Genomic DNA, 18258 nt, shown 5'->3' with positions numbered 1-18258 from the left:
ATATCTTGAATATGAAAGTGGCTATGCATTCTTTATTCCCACAGAGCAAAAAAAAGTTGCTGACTGTAACTTAACGTTAATGCCTAAAGATCTGGCTGTTCAAATTTTGTAACATAGGGCACAAAGTGAAGCAAAAGAGACTATTAATGTTGATTTTTAAAAGAATATAGTTCAAGTATTTTCCCTAGTCCATTTGTTTTAATTTCTTGTACTCTTCCACAGATGCACTGTAATGAGGAGCACCACAGAAATGCCTCTATGAACAATAAACAATTTTGAGTATCATGTTTGGTTTGGTAGCACAAACCTTTGAAGAAAAGCAAACATTACTCCCCAGCTCTGACATTTCTGCCAGTCACTCAACCCTTTTCAGTGAGATGACAGTTTAGCCTAACTGAATGCTAAGTTCAAAACCACTACTTTCATATACTATTTCTGACACCAAGGAGAAATAGCTTTAATGTAGACACAAAATTGTGCTATTAATCTTGTATTTTCATCTTGAGAGTAATTTCATGGAAAAGTGTATTTTAGCGCACATCAGAACCGCAAAGTGCCAATAAAGGCAGCACCCCCTTTGAAGTGCACAGACTAAGGGAGAGGATGCCCCTGGTGCACATCTGAACTCAAAAGTACAGTGCATACAGTGGCTTCTCTGACAGTGTTCAGTAGCTAGCATAAATGAGACCTGGCTAAGCAGATACTTAGCCCTTTTGGCTGAGGGAAGAAGTAAGTTCTTTTCTTTTTAAAGAAAATAATGTATTTCTCCTACCATTAAGGAAAACTTCTACGTATAACACTGTTAATGTCTGGTTTGAAAGTCACCACTAGTGGGCAGAAATACTCTATCTTTAGCTACCAGCATTCTGTTCCGGTGCCAATACATTTCTGCATTCACACAGTAATAAATTCTTATGATTCAACTCCATTAATTGTATTACACACCAAACAGATTAAAACAACATTATTAAAAGTTGCAAAGTCAAGCATTCAAGAGTTAGGAAAAGCCAGAATTAAGGTTGCCTCTGCAACCTTAATTCAACCTGCTTGTACATATTCATTATTATGAACACAATCTTTAATTACATGGTTACATACTATTTTTTCCCCGTAAGGCCCTGCCTCGTTCAGGATGGCTAGTGTTCACTTAATGAGAATTGTGTGCAATGGATGGCCCCAGGCCTCATTTACTGTACACTACTCAAATTCTACTCTGAAGATCATTTATTAATTTCATTATGGGCTTTTGTATAGCACTCAAATATTTATCAATCTTCTCAACACCCTGGCGAGATGAGAGGGTACCAAAATTAGTGCATATTTTGACCTTGATCTCTGTGCCCCAGTTCCTGTTTGTAAGCATAATGAAACTGTTCCTCTGAAGAACCTCACATAAGAGAAGTATTTCAAGCCACAGAGTTTGTGCTTTTCTAACTAGGGAACTTGGCACCCACAACACCTGCTAGTTTAACAGCCCTAACTGATAGTGTGATTTATGGCCAGAGTGAGATACCTTTACTCATGTTGCATATAATAGTACCTTTGTCTGCTGGACATCCCATGGAACTCAATGTGATGTTTTCATAGACTAAACATTGTTCAATCAGATTAAGTGCATCAGAATCTGACCCTCAGTGATCTGAAATGACAAAGGCTATCTGGAAGCCGAGCTACAGATCCCAGCAAGGTTGAATGTCATTCATCTAAGTTACATCAAGTCCCTGACCCATGATTGGGCATCCGAGGTGCTATAGTAATACAAATAAATAAATTCCATGCAGTTAACAGGAGTCTTTCATCTGAGAGCAGAAGGCCCTGTCTGCTGTGCATACATATTAAAGATACTATAGCTCTACAAAAAGTCAGAAGGAATTTGCATGTTGTAGTGCTTAGCCAAAATTACCAACTGACAGCTCTGAGCTGCCCACTTGATCATTATGCAGTACTATTATAATCAGTCATCACTTCCTCAGCTTCCTCATTAATTGCATCAACTCGGACCTACATGGATTAAGCCTCTACTGTTGTCTTTATGTCCCTCCAGTCCATGTGACTCAGACTGATCAAAAAGTGTGCAAATTAGTGTTTGTGGATAGTTGCCCATTAAGAACTGGAGGAGAGGAACAATCAATTTCATGCAGGTCACTGAACAGCCCTTGGAATGGATGGTAACACCTTCTGGTCGCTGCTAAATTTAGTTTACAGAACCGCACCTATCCAAGTATGTACAATCGAATTTCTAAAAATGCATATAAAAAAAAAATAAGACAAAATCAGCTATACAACCTCCTATTCTACCAAGAGTGAACTTCAAAGTCTCTTATTTGGGTTGAAGCAGTAGAAGCAGACACAAGATAACATTAAACCTGCAGTGTTGAGGAGAAAGATTCCATGTATAATAATAGGCTGATACCAAACTGCAGAGCCCTTCAGGAACTCCCTCCTTCCTGTGAGTTTGTAGGAATTTCTAACTTCAGTTTACAGTAAACATTATAAGGAATTTGAAAAAACAAACCAAGCACCTGAACCTGCAATCACAGGAGTACCATTGCTAAAATGAGTAGCTCGACTGACTTCAAGATTTTGTTTGATAAAAATAATTGTTTTTCAGCTTTTTAAAAAAGCTAATGGGATTACTTCCTCTTCTAAAGTTACTCATATGTATAAAAGTTACTCATATGTATAAGTATTTGCAGTATTACTTCAGGATCTTGGCAGGGATTTTTTGAAAGGAAGTGCTTGATGCTATGGCTTATTCTCGCTCATTCCTATACACCTGTTTATTGGGACTTTACAATTGCTTTAAGAATCATGCCACCCACAATGAAATATTTCCAGTAGAATGTGTAAACATTTACAATAAACTCACCAACATAAAGTAGTCACAAGTGAAATGCTTGCATAGATAAATTTATTAGTGAATGGGAAATTAGAGGGTTTTTTTTTTTTAAATTAAACTACAAACCAGTTCTTTGCTCCTGAAGTGACAAGGAAGTAAGCATGTGCACACCTGTGTGGAATTTGAAATATACTTGTATTTTCTTTTCTTTTTTAAAAAACAAAATTGTGAGGCAAGTATATGAACAAATATAAAGTAGTAAAAAATGACCCTTTCAATTTATATTCTGAATGGAGAATCTCTTGCAAATGAGTGTAAAAAGTTACACACTTTTTTTTGGTTGATGTAGATAATCCACGTCTGTCAACAGCATTATCTGATATTTTTCTTAAATAGAATAATCTGTACATTTCTATAAATAAGTTTTATTACTAAATACTAGAAAACAAAGCTATTAAATAAAAATACATTTTACTTAAGAACTGACCATTTCAAGTCAACCAACTGTCAGTATTTTGCATAGTCACTCCTGGGTGTCCGAACTCAAGGAAAGGTAAAGAAATTTGTTCATTAATTAAGATGAAAATTTCAATAAATTTCTTGATAGCCGATTTGTAAGAGTCCATGAATAATCTTTTACAAGTGTTTTCAAGATAAAATTACTGAATCAAGATCTTATTCAGCAATCCCAAACAAAATGCAACTAAAGAAGCCTATTTGTTCCTATCTGCTTTCACCATGGATCACCATTTGCAAAATACAATCTGAAGAAAATTTCACAGTATATTTGGACAGCATCAAGCAGGAATATCCTTCAACAGATGGCATACGTTGTAAATCTTACTAAGCATTTCAATTAGTTACATTTTAATGTATAACTTGCTTCTCAGACATTTTAAACAAGAACATTTTAATGTGTAATGAGTCAGTAAGCTGCAGTACTAAAAAGTTGCAACATTTAACATTATCTAAAGCAAAACAATATTTGTAACCATCTTAAAACAGAAAAATGAAGAGATGTAAACCATGTTTTAAGAAGGCACGCTTTCTTCTTTTTCTATTTCACTTTAAGTGTAAATATATCTACATATCTATATGAACATATTCAAATGGGAAATCAAAATACAAATTATAAATATTTTACACAGAAATGATACAAGAACAAAAATAACCTGTAACATTAAATTCAGCTATTTTGGTTAACTTTGAAATGTTTAAAACTTTACAAGCAGCAATATATCTGTTATGATAGCTATTACTAAACTCTTCATACTTGTTACATAAATTCACAAAAGTAAATTTCATAACAAATCAGTGTATTATTAGCAAATCTAAACATAATGCAATTAAGGAAACCTATTCATTACTATCATTTCTCACCACCACTTGCAAACATTTGAAAATTAAGTCTTGATTTTTGCTCTATAAGAAACAAGATGAAATGTGGCTTATGCCGATCTGGTCAAAGTTGTAAAGCTAAATTGCTCTGTCAGTTTTAGTTTCACATGCACAACAAATTTTATTTTGGAATATCTTCCCAAACTGTTCAAATACTATATCTGTGCTTCATTATTGCATTTTTATACCAGGAAAACATTGCAGCAACTGTCTTGATTATATAGATTAGACACACATTTTAAGCAATTATGCACAATAAATCTGATAAAGTAAATAGAACAATAAACTTCACAATAACTAGTGTTTCCCCCCCCCCACAAAATCTAAGAATTCTAACATAATGCAACAAGCAGAAATGGACTTAAGTGCAATCTTCTAAACAATCTTTAGTTGGGGGGAGGGGAGGTTAAAAACAGTTCAAATTTTATAGTCACTATTAACAGAACGCTATTTGGTTGCTTCATAAGCTTTCTGGAAGCAGGATTTCCCCCTCAAATTAAAAAGAATTGTATAATATCTTTATGCACAAATTGATTTTTAAAATAAAATGAGGCACCATTAGTTGAAGAGGGAATTTTTTTCCTATAAAAACTGGACAGAGCAAGATGACTAACCAGTAAATGTTTTATGTAAAGTTATGTCTACATCGCCTACAAAACAGTGCTCAGAGAATCAATTATTTTGTTAACAAGAAGAGAACACAAATGTGATTCTTGATTAAAATTGCATTAGAAGTGAAAAAATTATACCAAATAGCCAAAACTCAATAGTTCCACAATTCCCTAATTAAATTCTGTGTTTATAACACTGAAATATCAAAAAATGGAATTCCCAAATCACTTTAGTTCAAAACCATTAAAAGCAGGCTTCACACTGACAGATCCATGTGGTTTCTGATGAAAATCCAATTCATTTCCCATATACACTTTGATTTACAGATATGATTAAACATTAGGTACCATTGTGTTTTCATCTTTAAATCACTAATGATAGGTCAGCATTGAACATCATGTGTAACATGGAGTAAGGCATCTTTTACCACAAAAAAGTTAGGATATTTGGTTTCACTGCAGATGTGATTTGGAGCCTGAAGATTCTTAAACTCTTGGAATGTGCTTGCTATGATAATGTAGCTGCTAGGATAATTCCAAGGATCACAACCAAGACAGTTACACAAATAATTATGAATGTCATTTTCTGCAAAAAAGAAAAATCTACATTAATGTATCATCTCAGATTTTAAATCTATTTTAAGTAGTACATGCACATTCCAGAACCATAGCGAATAGTATATATGGACAGAAAATGTTGAGATGTAGTTGAAGTTTTTTGAAAAGCACCTCAATACAATGACATACTTATTGCCAGTATTTCTCTTCCAAATTGTACATATAACTGCAGTCAATCACAGCAGTCTTAAATTAACTTTTGAATATTTGCCTAACACCTATGTGTTTTATTTCATGGAATACTCATGTTTAAATCCATAAACAACTTCTGTTGATAAATTACTGTTTGCTACACATGGAAGCTGAGTTGATAAAGCATGTTTATGTCTGCAGTCGTAACTGGAAATTTGCGAAACTACTTATCTTCTCCTTTTCTTGGATACTTGTTGTTCATTCTTATTAACACATACTGAGCTGAATAGAACGTAGTAAGAAAGTCAATAAGCAACTATTACATACTTGATAGCTCACCAGTAATTATTGGAAGAACAAAATGGGTTCATTGGACTAGATGTGTCACATAGGCTAATGCAAGATTAAGTGCTCCTGATTCTATGGTTTAATATGCAAATGACAGGATTTACTAAACTACAAATTGAGATGGTATTGTATTCATAACAACAAAAACACACTCCATGTTAAAAAAGTGATAGTTTAAATAACTATTCCTGATGAACTGTTTGAAAGAGAATGCTGCTTCTAATTATGTTAATATTTCCAGGTTTTAAAGATACAGAAGTAGCCATGGGCTGTTGTGAAGGCCAAAAGTATAACTCGGTTCACAAAAGAATAGGTAAGTTCATGAAGGATAGGTTGATCAATGGCTATAAGCCAAGATGGTCAAGGACACAGCCCCGCACTATGGGTGTCTCAACCTCCAACTGCCAAAAGCTTGGACTGGACAACAGAGGATGGATCACTCAATTGGCCTGTTCTGTTCATTCTCTCTGAAGCATCTGGCAATGGTCACTGTCCGAAGACAGGATACCCAGCTAGATAGACTATTGTTCTGACCCAGTATGATCATCCTTTTAGTATACAGAGTATCTAAGAACATAAGTACAATAGAGTTTCCCTTTCAAGTTCTGAATCATTGACCTTTTCATCCTTGCAGATCATCAGTGTAGGTTGTGACTGAAGAAAATGTTGCTACCTAGATGACAATAACTTGTTCCACTCATATAGAAAAAGGCTGAGAAGTCTCAAAAACACAAATTTGCGTTGTTATTTTAGAGTTAGTATCTTGTGCAGATTCCCACTTCTAAATATTGCCATCTCATAAAAGAGCTGATTAGAAAGCATATGATTTAAAAAGTCTGGTTTCTAATTGGGAAATCTTAACTCACTTGTGTTGCAAAACACACTCTGGCTTCAGAGTGGCATACGTAATATGGGTCTGTCTTGAAAGCTCTTTATAATTGTAAACACACTATGTGATAAAAGTTAAACTCCAAGTGAAAATGATTTCTCACCTTGGGCAGATCCTCAGCTGGTGTACATTTTCCATGTAAAAGTTAACAGGCTTGTAACAATTTACACCAGCTGAGGATCTGTCCCATTGATTTTTAAAATCTCAAAAAATCTTACATAATGAGGGTGAAATCTGTAAATTACATAAAATTACCACTAGATCTCAGTTTTCATAATTCAAAAGATATCTACTTTTGAATATACCTTAGGGCTTTTATAGAAACTAGAGACTGACAAGATTCACTACTTCATCACGTCCATCCCCACTGCCTGGTCATTAGTATTACACTGTATATGTGTTAAGGGTTGGTACAAGATAGCTTGTTTGCGTAGTGAGTTCTCAAAAATAAACAACAGTGAAGCAAATTAGTTGATTAGTTACTTACTGCCGCATTGGCAGAGATATGCATGCTGAAGTTATCCAAGCATCATCGAATACCAACTGACAAACCAACAATTAGAGCAATTAAGGCAACCAACACCAGCGATATAATGACAATTATCCACTTTTTCTGTCAAAGAAAAGCAAGGAGATTAGTTTCAGAACAGTGTTAAACAGGCTCTGGATTTATTCTCAATCTTTAGAAAAGAAATTCAATCTTTTTAGAACCACCTTAATTTTTGAAGCCTGAAATGGTCCTGACTACCATTTTTGACTGCCACTTGGTTTCTTAAAAGGATCTCTAATCTAGTGAGGCTAGAGTTTATTGCAAATGTCAGAGTTATTAGCTTTTTTGCCAGCATTTACAAGGAAACATCTGGGCTCCCATATCTGATATCTACCTCATTTTAAACATATTAACAGTTCCCAATACTGAAAAAAATAGGTTTATTTAGAGGGTACTGGGACAGAAAATATGTACACCTCAAACAGACTGTATATAATTTGCTCTTGAAACCAAAGATTATTTATCTATAAAATAATCTAAGTACAATTCTAGTGTCTCTAGCTAGAGTCAGGTCTTTCCATATGACTTGCCTGCTCTGAAACTACTTAACATGCCAAGAACAAAAATAAAATTCTTGCTGTAGTCTCCCTTGCCACCCCCCACCACACACACTATATTACATAACTCACAAAATTCCATTGCAGTTTTAAAAGAATATTACTATAATGCAGATGCTAGACTGCAAAACCATTAGTGTTCAGAGGTCAAAAAGCAATTGTTTTAGTAGATTATTGACTTCATAATGACTCATCTTGGGGGCTGAAGGGAAGAAGCATATTCAAACACGAAGCATTTTCAAGTGTCAATGCAAGTGAATTAAATGCGGCTTTTAAAAATAAACCTTTCCAATGACATCACATCATTTCATTTCTTTGAACCATGTATGATGCCCATCAAATTATGATGATTCATACATTTTTAGAAGTGCATGTCAATGATAAACTGTGGCCACTGAATCTTTGAAAATAATATAGTATGAATGGAATTTCCACTTCGCTAAAGGAGATTTACAATGTTAGCAGAAAAATAAAATTATTTTTTTAAATATATTATTACAACCACATGTCCAGATAGGTCTTTCAATTATAGAGGTTCTAAGCCTTTATAAACATATTTCACTCCTGAATAACTTTGTGCCATAGAAGTTACTTACCAGTGACACATTTTAAACACTTCTTTTGGGTGTACAGTTTTTATGCATTCAGAAATAATTTGTATTAATGAAAAAAAGTTAATCTTTACTGCATGTGAATTGTGATATATTCCCCTCCCACAAGTTTCTACCCTTCAGAAGTAATATTCCAATTCACATTAAAGTCTATTCAGAACAAATTTGGTAAGCTATATCCTGTAATAACAAATGGAGTGTATAACAGACGGGAAGAGGAAATTTGGTAAAGAAATTGATTTCACTTTTTAAGGACATAGAGACCATTAACAATTTGAATATAAATTTTACAATCCAATTTCATTTGACCCATACATAGAAACTCTAAAAAAGCTAAGCGTTATTTCTTGTATGTTCACATGCTTACAGTATAGAAAGTAAAACAAAAAAGGTTATTTACCTTTTCATAAATGTTGTTCTTCGAGATGTGCTGCACATGTCCATTACAGCGGGGGGGGGGGGGGTAATGTCCTCCACGCACTGGTGCTGGGGCTTTAGATGTACTACTAGGGACAGCCACACCCATGCCTGAGCTGCTCTTGCTCCTAAGTGGGAAGTATAAAAGGAAGAACTGCCCAGTGTTTCCCTCAGTTCCTTCACAGTGGAATGCCACAGTAGACTTCACTGCACTGGGAAAGGAGAGTGGGTCTTCATTTGTCCCTATGAGTATGCAGCTTTGGGAAGAAAACTGGAAAGTATCTGTAGACTGATTCAGGTGGGAATCACACACTACTTTGGAGAGAAACGTAGCTGAACTTTGTCTTTGTAGACAACTGTATATTACGGATCAGTGCATTCTATTCCTCATGCTCGTAGTGGAGAGAATAGCCATTAAGAAAGCTACCATTGGTGAAAGGTGCAGAAGTAAGCATGATGCGAAAGGTCAACAGAAGGGTTCATAAGAGCAGACAACATTAAATTCAAATCTTAAGATAGTGCTGGATCCCCACAGGCAGAAATAATCTAAACCTTTCGTGATAGAGTGAGTAAACACAGTCTTACCATCAATTTGAGCATGAAATGCTGAGATGGCCCCATGTGCACCATAACAGAGTGTGTGCTAGGTCGGATTCCTTAAAAAGTGAGAGGTAATCTAGAATCAATTGAGTCATTTTCTGAGTAGGTGGCATTATGGGAGGCCACCCAGATTAGGGTTACCATACGTCCGGATTTTCCCGGACATGTCCGGCTTTGTGGGCTCCAAATCCCCGTCCGGGGGAAAATCCCAAAAAGCCGGACATGTCCGGGAAAATCGGGACATGCGGGCGGCGGTGCTGGGCCGGGGGCCGAGCGCCGGCGGGGCCGGGGACACCGAGCGCCGGTGGTGCTGGGGACCGGGGCCGAGCGCCGGGGGCACCGAGCGCTGGGGACACTGAGCGCCGGGGGGGCCGGGGACCAGGGGGGCCGGGGCCGGTGGGGCCGGGGGCTGGCGGGGCCGGGGGGGTGCTCGGCCGGGGGCCCGGGGGCTGGGGGGGGTGCTGAGCAGGCTGGGGGGCCGGCGGGGCTGGGGGGTGCTCGGCCGGGGGTCCGGGAGCCAGGCCGGGGACCGGCAGTGCTGGGCGGGCCGGGGGTGCTCGGCCGGGGGCCAGGCCCGGGGCCGGCACCCCAGGGCCCGAGCCGACCTAGGCTGGAAACGCCGGGGGGGCCAACCTGGGCCGCGCCTCCTCCCCCCACAGTCCCCCTTACCTGCTTCAGGCTTCCTGCAAATCAAATGTTCGCGGGAAGCAGGGGAAGGGGCGGAGTTGGGGCATGGGCGGGGCTGGGGGCAGGGCCCCGTGGAGTGTCCTCCTTTTGGAGGCTCAAAATATGGTAACCCTAACCCAGATGGAGAACTGTCACTTACTCAGTTAAGCCGCTCATGTGGAAGGTTTCCTGCTGTTGAGAACATTCTGGACAACCACTGAGCAAAAAATATCTTGTGCATTCACTGATGAACCATGCCATGAGGTGCGGCACTAGGATTTGATAGAACACCAAACCATGGTTCTGTGTGACAAGGTCTCTGGTTATTGGTAATGGGAAGGGTTGGTGAATGGGTTTTGTAGGTCTGAATACCATGGCTGTCTCAGATAGACTGGAGCTATGAGGATCATTCTGCCATGACCTTGTCATATGCATACAGATGGTTCTTGTCCCATGAAAAAACAGAAAAGTGTTGGATATTGATTCTGGGCTCTGACCAACCCTGAAACAGAATCAGGGACATTTTCTGCTTTGCCAGGCTACAAACCGATCGGCCAACAGAAACCCTCGTATGCAGAACACAAACTAGAACAGCTGGGTTGAGAGACCATTTATGGTCTATGTTGAAGGATCTGCTCAGACAACCTGCCAAGCTATTTTGAATCTGTCAGGCAACATGTCCTGAGAGTGACGGAGCTCTGTATGCAAAAATTCCATAGCCTGTGCCAAGAGGCAGTCAAGCTATCTGACCTAATGCCACCCATTCATTCACATAAAATGCCACTGTGGTGGTGTTGGTGAGCACCAGGACAGTCTTGCCCTGAATGTGAGGCAGGAAATGCTAATGCATATGGAATATTGCTTGCAACTTGAGGAGGATATGTAACCTGTATAGTCCACAAACCCCGAGTCTGAAGATCACCCAGATGTGCTCCCCACTCCATGACTGAAGTTTCCATTACTAAAGTCAAGCAATGCGGGGGGGGGGGGGGGGAGGAGAAGGACTCCCTTGCACACATTGTCTTGGCTCATCCACCAGCTAAGAGACGATCCTATCATGTCCAGAATGCATACTAGCTTGTCTAGATAACTGAGGGTGACAGACTGATCAGACCCATGTTCACAATGCTTGGAGATGCAGCCTGGCATTAGGAATAATATATGTACATTTGGTCATGTGACCTAGGAGCCTTAAACAATTTCTCTCTGGTCTGTGGATGATCCTTGAGGGGGACACAGAGGTCTTGTAGAGTCTGAAATCTGGAAAGAAGAAGAAATGCCCTGGCAGAAGTCAAGTCCAGGACCACTCCTCTGAATTCTCTTCTTTGCAGAGGCAATAACATGGACATTTCTTCACTTAGTTTCAGACCCAGAGTATTGAACAAAGTTTGATGGACTATAGCCTGCACTTGGTGTACAGAGCAACCCTGAAATAGCCAATATTCCAGGTAAGCATAAACATGGATGTATCTCTAGTGGAGGTACGCTGCCACCACTGTGATGCACTTGGATAAAGATCCCCTGTGCCAATGATAGACCAAATGGCAGCCTGGTGAAACTGGTAATGATCATCTTGTGTCACAAACCTCAGAACTTCCATGTGACAATCCATCCTGGCCACAGGAAGTAGGCATCTTGTAAATCGAGGGAAGCATGCTCTCTCTCTCCTGGATCTAGGAAATGCCATGCAGAACTTCATGTTCTTGATATATTTGTTCAGGTTCCGAAGGTCTAGGATGGGTCTCAGACGCTCTCTAGCTGTGGGTATTAGAAAATATTGAAGGGGAACCTTTTCTATGGCTCCCAATAACAGAGTCTGCACTTCTTGCCTTAGTACAGACTCATGAGAGGGCGTCCCTGAAGAGAGACTGGAGGGTGAGGTGGTGTGGACAGAAAGAAAATGCAGAGTATCATCCTGATTCCATCATGCTTCGCACACACACTTGTCTGAGGTGATGCACTGACTGCCAAGCATGTAGGAAATGGGATATTCTGTCCAGGGGGTACGGCTGCGGGAGGAGAAGGATCAGTTTGGCCCAGGTCTGGTAGTATGCTGTCCTTGACCTAAGAGTCAAACCAATGCCTTGAGGCCTGGGGGATGTCTAGATGAAGAGACCAGGGAAACAGAGGGCAACAGCCTTCTCCTCTGTGACCTTCTTTGCCTTCCCTTAGAGCAGTCAGCCTGATAGAAGGGATAATACTGCTGTCTACGCTGGAACTGAGGATGGTAATTTTGTCTGCTTTGCAGCCAAACTGTAGAGACCCAAGGACCTCAAAACCACTCAAGTCCTTCAGGGAGTGCAGTACTTTGTTTTAGGTAAGAACAAGGCACATTCCTTGAATGGAAGGTCCTCAATTGTTTGTTGCACCTCCACAGGGATCCCCGAGGACTGCAACCAGGAGCATTGATACACAGTGAGTACTTGTCACCATAGCTCTCACTACAGAATCTGCCACGTCCAAGGAGGCCTGAAGAGCTGATAGAGAGACAAGGCAGTCCTCAGCAGCAAAGGACTGAAGAACCCTGTTCACTCAAACCCGCTGTCACATTATTGGCAAACAGATTGCCTCCTAGTTAGAATAGTCATACTCACCAACACCGCATACGGATTGGCAATACCAAGCTGTAAACTTGCCATAGAACACAAACGCTCTGACCACTGACATGGATGGCAAGAAGAAACTCAGGGAGAGGTGGCTCCATCATTTATACCTCTTTCTTTGAAGCACGAGGAGGTTGGGAATGGTTGGGGCTGCCCCTGAGTATTGCTAGGGAAAACTCTCCAGCACTGGTGCATGGAACACACGCACACCCACAGCAGAATGGACAGGTGCAAGCACTCAAAGAACATCAAGTTACAGCATGTGAAATTAACTACAGTAAAAACTACCTTTATGTTATGCCATATCAATTGAGTTATCGAAAATCCAGAAAAAAAACCTTACCCTTCGTGCTTTACTTTGATATTTAACTGCTTTTTTTGTCTCCTCTTTAGCATGTTCTACATAATCTGATGCATTCATCACATTCTTTTCTATGCTGTTGATCATTTCACCCTTAAAATAAAATTAAGAAATTTTTTTTTTAAACCACTACTGGAATTTTCTGGAGCCCTGCATAATGAACCTGAGTAAACAACATATCAAAATGATTTTAAACATGGAAAATAATTATGTATTAATGGCTAAAGTTTTTATTTTTGCATCCACATGTGATGGAAAAAAGGAATGGGAAGCAAGGTCTCATAGGAAAAACATTTTAACCTAAAAAGAAAAAATATTGGTAAGGGCAGGTAGGGACAAAATACTGATAATTTAAAGCATATTCCTAAGAGAAAGGTATGCTTTAATAGCTAATCTAAAACTGGCATAAAGAGTTCAGAAGTATCTGAAGAAGCATATGGAAACGGCAAGAATACCTACAAAATAGTCATCCAAAATTATTCACAGGTTTTAAGGAGATGGATTCCTCCAAACTAACTACTTAGAATGCCAGTAGATAATGAATTTTAGCTCAGTTATGATGAATGAACTTTGGGAATGAAATGCAAGATCTGGAAAATATTACAGTAGATCTGTTACCTGTGTTTCTGTCCATCAGAAGAAATAATCAGCAGAAGTGAACAGCAAAGCATTAAAAATGATGCACAAATAACTTGTTCATTTCTCTACAAGTTTATAACATACCAGTAATTTTCACACTTATTCATTTTGTAACAAGGCAATATATCAGACTTATAGAATGTGAAATCCTCTAAAAAAGGATATGCTAAATATAGGCTGATTATTCACAATACTACCTACTGAATTCTTTCACAGTGGATCTAACACAGTTTACTTTCACTGTAAAAAAAAAAAAGTCAGTGAATCCCAAGAACAGAGTTTATACAGTTCAACTGAATATAATTTTTCATATTTTTATAAATACTGCAAATAGAGTTAATTGCTTTTAACCCTAAATGATCTTTTCTTCCCACCTCCTTATGAAGATAACATTTGTGAAATTGAGAGGTGGGGACACTGGCTATCACCCTCCCGCTTATGGGCTTTGCTCCCATTAACATGAATGGAAATTAAAACTAAGTATGGGTATGTAGCATACCAATTCTCCATCACTGCCAATACACTTCTCACCCAACATTTAACCCACCACCACGTTAGTCTTCTGCAATAGCGAAGAAATTCTGTTGGTTTTCAAAATATTAACTGCCTGTTATGGCCTAGTTAGACCAAATTTACTCTTACTCTATGATCTAAATCTAGATTTGAATTCAGGTCAGTGTATTCACCCACCATATTATTTAGCCCTGATCAGGGAAAAAACGGTTACTTACCTTCTGTAACTGTTGTTCTTTGAGATGTGTTGTTCACGTCCATTACACACGACGTCCGTGCACGCGGCGCGTGCACACCTAATGTGTAATGGATGTGAACAATCACTCGAAGAAGAATTACACTATAGCACTAAAAATAGTTTTACACTTGTACTTAAATCTATACTGCAAAAATCTCATCCTTTAGCATCTGACACATTTTTGTATATCTTATGGATCACAATGGCAGTTATTCACTATCCCTAGCAGATGTGATCAGACATGGAGCTCAGACTAGACGATGCCTTCTGGCCTTTAAAAAAAAAAAAAAAAAAATCTGATGTGTAATCTTCAGTAGTTTTCCTTTAGTTTTTACAGGGTTGCGATTACAGCGTTTAAACAAAAAATGATACCTAAAAATATTGCAGTTATCAAGATTGCTAGATATTTGAATATGTCACTGTCCTGTATTGTTTTCACAGGAAAACTACAAAACATGCAAAGCATTTCATTACTAATACAATATTTGAATTGGTTCAGTTACCTGAGTCTCAACAAACATAGCCATGTCCATAAACATGTCATGTAGTGCCCGTATACTGGATTCCAGTTTCATAATATCTTTGTGTCGTGACTCAATTTCATTCAGAGCTTGTCTAGTAATTTGGGAGTCCGATATAATCTTTGAAGGAGGAAAATAGGAAATAACTAATAAGTATGTGATGGACATATTCCTGAATAGAAGAAATAGAATATGTGATAGCTATAAAGTGGGCTGTGAATACATACATCAGAAGTGAAAATAGAAGGATTACCACTTTCTAACATTTCTTCCAGTTCTTCATCAGTGGTGTTTTTTCCAGCTAGGAAGAAAAGTATATTTTAAGGTTATAAAGTAATAGTACTTTATCTATTCAACATAAAGGTATTTTGCTATACCTAGAAGCCTGAGAATTCACCATGAACAATAATTACATACAACACAAAAACAACTTAAAATTTGTTAACTAAACATTAACTAATTGACTCTTTCAAACCCAAGAATTCATTGTGTTGTTTATGGGGAAGTGGTAGCAATGAAGTTATATTACAATCCCAGGAAGAATGTGCTAAATCCAGGATTAGGATTCCGGAGTTGATGACTCACAACTCTGTACTCAGACCTTCACTCCACAACAAGTAACAGGTTTTTAATAACAATTAGCATCCAAACCTCATGCCAGTGGGGGGGGTCTCTCAGCCATTAAGCACATGTATGAGAGATTCTGTAGCATGAAAATATCTGCAGCTGTGGTAACAGGACAGAAAAGAAGGGAAAAACTCACCTCCTGAAGGTAATGATTCTAGATTGTTGCATGGTCAAAACAATACCATTTTTAAGAAAGCTATTTTTCATAATAATGTATTCCCCTATCATGATGTCTCTATAAGGCGGAGACTGGGAGCTAAGAAACATGAGGTTTTTAAAGACAGTTTTCTATAGAAATTTGTCTTTGTGCAATCAAACTGTTATTCCTCAAGCTGTTTCTGATGGTAAGTAGTATTGTAAGAATCAAATCAAATATTTTTGCAGACACAATAGAAGGTTAAATATAATGAAAAAAAATCATGAAATTCATTTTTCATGTTTTTAGTAAGCACAATAGGAAAAATTACTTTAATATAAAATGATAAACTATTTAACATTCATGTTTGTACAACTCCTATATTATATTGAAGATATTAATTCACATGAGTATCTAGGGAAACTATTTTCAAAATAAGGATCTAAATTTTTCTTTATGTAAGTAATGAAAACAGATTACAAAGAGGAGATTAAAATTATTTTAATACAGGATTCAGTTCACATTAGCACACGGGTTCTCAAACTTCATTGCACTGCAACCCCTTCTGACAACAAAAATTACTACATGACCCCAGGAGCGAGGGACCCAACCCTGAGCTGCCCAAGCCCCACCGACCTGGGAAAGGGTGCCCCAAATCCTAAACCAAAGGGCTTCATTTAAGTCTTCAGTGCACACAAAATGCTAAAGACTCAACTTTAGTCAGAAACAATAATTTAAATAACTTTAAATAAAAGTAGCTATAGCTTGTGATATTTTAGGATTTTTTGCTTGTGGGTGAGTGGAGAGGATGGTAAACTGCCAAAAAAATTAATCAAGTGTCATTACCTTGGCAGGAGAAGCCAATGGAAAGCAGCAACTCAGTTACAAAAGGACTCAGTTACTACAACGACAAAAGGAGCAGCAACAAAGAGTTTTAATTCTCCACTACATCATGAGATCTTCACTCTCTTTCCCATATAATATGGTAGAGAGCTGATCAGATTTGCTGTCCTAGATTCACTGTAGCTCTCTTTGGTTTTACTGCTTTCCACATAGCTCCTCCCACTGAATAGTTGGGTTGCAGACCTTCCAATCAGATGTATTGTATTTATTTATATTGCTTCCCGCACGTATTTCTAATGCTACATGCAAGTCTCTGTTTTGTTTCTCTAGACCCACTGTTCTTTGCAACACCTTCTAATCAGTGTTGGCATCATAACATGGAGAACCCCAAGCTGATGGAAGGAGATGGGCAAGGAAAAACACCTCCAAAAACAAAGGCCTGAGTTTCCCCCTTTAGCAGTACCACTGCCAGAAGAGGTTTGGGTAGGATTTCTAGTAGGAAATCGTTTCCCTCACTCTCTGGGTTGAGAAGTTCATCTTCCCCCTCCCCCCCCCACTGCATACCATTCCTGAGAGGGATACAGGATCAGCCTGTGAAATGCAGAACTTGCATGGGACACAGGACCCCCAGAAGACCTTGCTTAGCTAGTGCTCAAACATGGCCTAGTTTTAATTTGGCATAATTTGAGTATATTTATCTCTTCTGGTTATTTAAGTACAAAGTTTCCCAGACTTCTTAAATGTTAAAAGTAAACATACAAGTAAAAGCCAGGGAAAAACATAAGGGATATTTATTTAGTTTAAAGACGATCATTTGTTTTCATTGCTATTACTACACCAGTCATATCACATTTTGGCCACAAACGATTGTCAATTGTTGACTGGTTCATCCTTGAATTATTTCTTCAGTCATCACTAAAAAAAAACAAATATTTTACTTAAACGAATACAAGTATGAAACACTGAGTGGAGAGCAATAAGTTACAATGAAGTAATGCAGTGGTGGCAGCCTGTTAAACTCACAAGATTTAAATGATTTAGGATACTGCAGCAAAACCAAATGACAATCATTTTCAATTTCTGTATAGTATCTGGAGATGTTCAGTGTAGGATGAGGTAGTCATTTATGATCATTCAGTGCTAGAGGCAGGTTGAAGCGTAACAAATACTCTTAGTGGTAATAAGAACAGATCATGAAAGAGTGAAGTGCTATTTAGAACTTGAATTTAACAGACGAAAGAGACTCTTGGTTTTTAGATCTATATATTACCAGATTGAATGTAATAGGAATTTCACATAGCACAAAGATTCAATCCTGGATACAGAGATTTACAGACTGGTCTGTCAAACTTTGGTGGTTTGCTAATAGCTGGCTGATCATACGGTGCTGGCTTCTTCCGCCTTACTCCAGAGTCCGCACAAGTTGTGGTGCATCAAAACTTACTGACCCCATTATTGGATTTGGCTTTAGTCACATAAGGACCTCCACAAAATCCTGCCCAAGCTATGCTTCCAGGCCTGGCGTCTCCTCTCTTAAGCTC

At 38.4% G+C, this 18258-nt stretch overlaps 1 protein-coding gene across 3 annotated transcripts in view; it reads right to left on the bottom strand.

The window, feature by feature from the left end:
* Window positions 1-2876: 2876 nt before the first annotated feature.
* Window positions 2877-18258, bottom strand: part of STX2 (syntaxin 2) — a 41250-nt gene continuing 25868 nt past the window's right edge. For 2 of the 3 annotated variants that reach the window (XM_054006642.1, XM_054006639.1), the window contains 5 exons: window positions 15339-15412; window positions 15094-15231; window positions 13183-13293; window positions 7323-7448; window positions 5346-5434 (listed from right to left, as the gene is read on the bottom strand). In XM_054006642.1, coding sequence (XP_053862617.1) covers window positions 7365-7448; window positions 13183-13293; window positions 15094-15231; window positions 15339-15412 — 407 coding nt within the window. In that variant the 3' untranslated portion in view covers window positions 5346-5434; window positions 7323-7364. Of the gene's footprint in view, window positions 5435-7322; window positions 7449-13182; window positions 13294-15093; window positions 15232-15338; window positions 15413-18258 lie in introns of all 3 variants that reach the window. The other variant, XM_054006641.1, reaches the window with a different exon arrangement.

The sequence above is a fragment of the Malaclemys terrapin genome, chromosome 16 (genome assembly GCF_027887155.1).
Source record: "Malaclemys terrapin pileata isolate rMalTer1 chromosome 16, rMalTer1.hap1, whole genome shotgun sequence".
NCBI lineage: Eukaryota > Metazoa > Chordata > Testudines > Emydidae > Malaclemys > Malaclemys terrapin.
The sequence above is the reverse complement of the archived record's forward strand: the minus strand, read 5'-3'. Positions and strand labels throughout refer to the sequence as shown.